At 43.2% G+C, this 2,557-nt stretch overlaps 1 protein-coding gene across 1 annotated transcript; it reads left to right on the forward strand.

Annotated features, from left to right (window-relative positions):
* Nucleotides 1-756: 756 nt before the first annotated feature.
* LOC134203914 (uncharacterized protein K02A2.6-like) lies at nt 757-1,545 on the forward strand. Its single transcript, XM_062678750.1, has one exon. It carries the CDS (start codon nt 757-759, stop codon nt 1,543-1,545), a length of 789 nt encoding a protein of 262 aa, XP_062534734.1.
* Nucleotides 1,546-2,557: the final 1,012 nt, after the last annotated feature.

Below are 2,557 nucleotides of genomic sequence, written 5' to 3' on the forward strand. Positions count from 1 at the left end.
CGATATAAAACAATTGGGTTCTTCAATGTAAAGGATAAATCGATCTTAGTTGCGGACGCAAGTCCAACCAGTTTAGGTGCAGTGCTAGTGCAGGAGAATAGCCAAGGCCAGAGAAGAGTAATTTCTTATGCCAGTAAGTCATTGACGGACTTAGAAAAGAAGTACTTTCAAACGGAGAAGGAGGCGTAGGCACTGGTGTTGGCAGTTGATCGCTTTAGACTTTACCTCCAAGGTGCAAGATTAAGCCTGATTACGGATTGTAAGCCGCTGAAGTTTTTGTTCAGTCCCAAATATAAGCCATGTGCTAGGATTCAGCGCTGGGTTTTACGACTTCAATCGTACACCTATGATGTGGTATATCAACCTGGAGCAATCAATGTGGCCGATGTTCTATCAAGATTGTCAGTAACGAGTCCGGAAACCCATAATCCGCAAAATGAAGAATATATTCAGATGTTAGCTACATTCTCCGCCCCAGTAGCAATAACTGTACAAGATATTCAACATGAATCTAAAACTGATGAAGAAATTCGAGACGTTGTCGTGGCATTAGAAACTGGAACATGGTCCGACAGAGCCAAGCCCCTCAAACCATATGCAACTGAGCTGTGTACCGTTAAAAATGTTCTTCTTCGCGGAGAAAGGATTGTAGTGCCGAAGTCTTTGCGTACTAGGGTTATGGAACTAGCTCACGAGGGGCATCCAGGGATTGTAGTGATGAAGAGACGTTTAAGACAGAAAGTATGGTGGACAGGAATGGATGTAGAAACGGAGCGTTTCGTTAAAAGCTGTAAGGAGTGTACCTTGGTTTCGTCTTTCGTGGCCCCTGAACCGTTGGTGAGGACACAGATACCGAATAGACCTTGGGTTGACATTGCGGTGGACTTTATGGGTCCGCTGCCATCTGGCCATAATCTTTTGGTTATTATCGATTACTTCAGCAGATTCGTCGAGGTTGTCATAATGAAGGAGATATCAGCCAGGAATACGATTCAAGCTCTGCACGAAACATTCTGCAGATACGGCATTCCGCAATCTATTAAGACAGATAATGGCCCACAATTTATAAGTGAGTCACTCCAAAGCTTCTGTACTGAATTCGGGATCGAGTTACGTAAAACTACTCCATATTGGCCTCAGGCCAACGGAGAGGTCGAGCGAGCAAATAGATCTCTGAAGAAAAGACTACAGATTAGCCAAGAATCAACTACAGTTGATTGGAAGTGGGATCTACGCATATATCTGCTTATGTACAATTCTACTCCACACTCTACCACGGGAGTAGCACCTTCAGCACTGATGTTCGGTAGAGTGCTTCGGGATAAACTCCCAGCGTTCCCAGTAGAAGTAGCCAGAAAGTCTATCGAAGAAATACAGGATACAGACCGAGAGAAGAAGCAGAAAGGTGCGGAGTATGCCGACAGAATACGTAATGCCACACCTAATTTACTGAAGGAAGGAGATACTGTTGTTGCGAAAAGGATGACGAGGGACAACAAGCTGTCAACGAATTTCAGTCCGGAAGAAATGGAGGGTATAATATAACGCAATGGAGCAGATGCAACTATCCAATCAAAGGAAACCGGCAAAATATTTCATCGGAATGTTTCGCATCTAAAGCCACTGATACCAAGAAAGGAAGTCATCGTGGATCACATGGTCGGTGAAGGAAGTGATACATTGAGTCCCTGTTCCGAACTAGCAAAGCAGCTCAACAAACCCACCGACAATGCAAATGCAGATTTTGGACCCTCATCGCGTTCTAGACGTGCGCAGAAGAAACCTATGTATCTCAATGATTACCAACTGGGTATAGTTCAGGACTACTGAGAAAGTGAGGGAATGTAGTGTCGAGATTGAGATCTAACAGGGTATAATATAACAGACTAATTAAGAATGTTCTTGAGGTGTGTAAGCGAGAATGAATAAAGAGAATGAGTCAGTTGAAGACAGACAAGCAAGCAAGTGAGACGCGTGTTTTATTATCGAGTTGAATCCGATACTACATATACAAACATTAATTAAACGCATTTTAGAATTTGCTGTTTGAAATAATTTTTCATTGCATCGAGAACTAAATATCCGACTAGTGTGCATGGCACAAAGTAATCCAATTGTGCCATTTATATGGAATGTCGTCTACATCCTGCTGCCAAAAACCTGTTCCATGCGGCTGATATTAACGAGTCGTGGCTCGATTTAATTCAAAAAAATATATTTATTTAAACACTTTTATACATCTTAACACTACGCGTACACGAACTGAACTGAATTTGATTAATAATTGTATAGACCTCGAAACCTCACAGCCTATTCTAAATCTGCTGACTCCAAAGGGTCCGAAGTTCGATGGTCGATGGTCATTCGATCCACTTGCTGACGCGGCATCCGTCCAGTGGTTGCGTGGTGTAGGTTGTTGTCAAGCTTAAGTTCTGGGTCAGCACATTGGTAATTGGTGCCAACGTAACTCCTCCGGGGAGTGAAAAAGCGTGTCCTCACGCGTCCTGGTTCTGCGTGTTGTTTGTAGGTGATGGCATCTTGGCTTTCTTTTTCCTTG

This window comes from Armigeres subalbatus, unplaced genomic scaffold, assembly GCF_024139115.2.
Source record: "Armigeres subalbatus isolate Guangzhou_Male unplaced genomic scaffold, GZ_Asu_2 Contig292, whole genome shotgun sequence".
In the NCBI taxonomy this organism is placed as follows: domain Eukaryota; kingdom Metazoa; phylum Arthropoda; class Insecta; order Diptera; family Culicidae; genus Armigeres; species Armigeres subalbatus.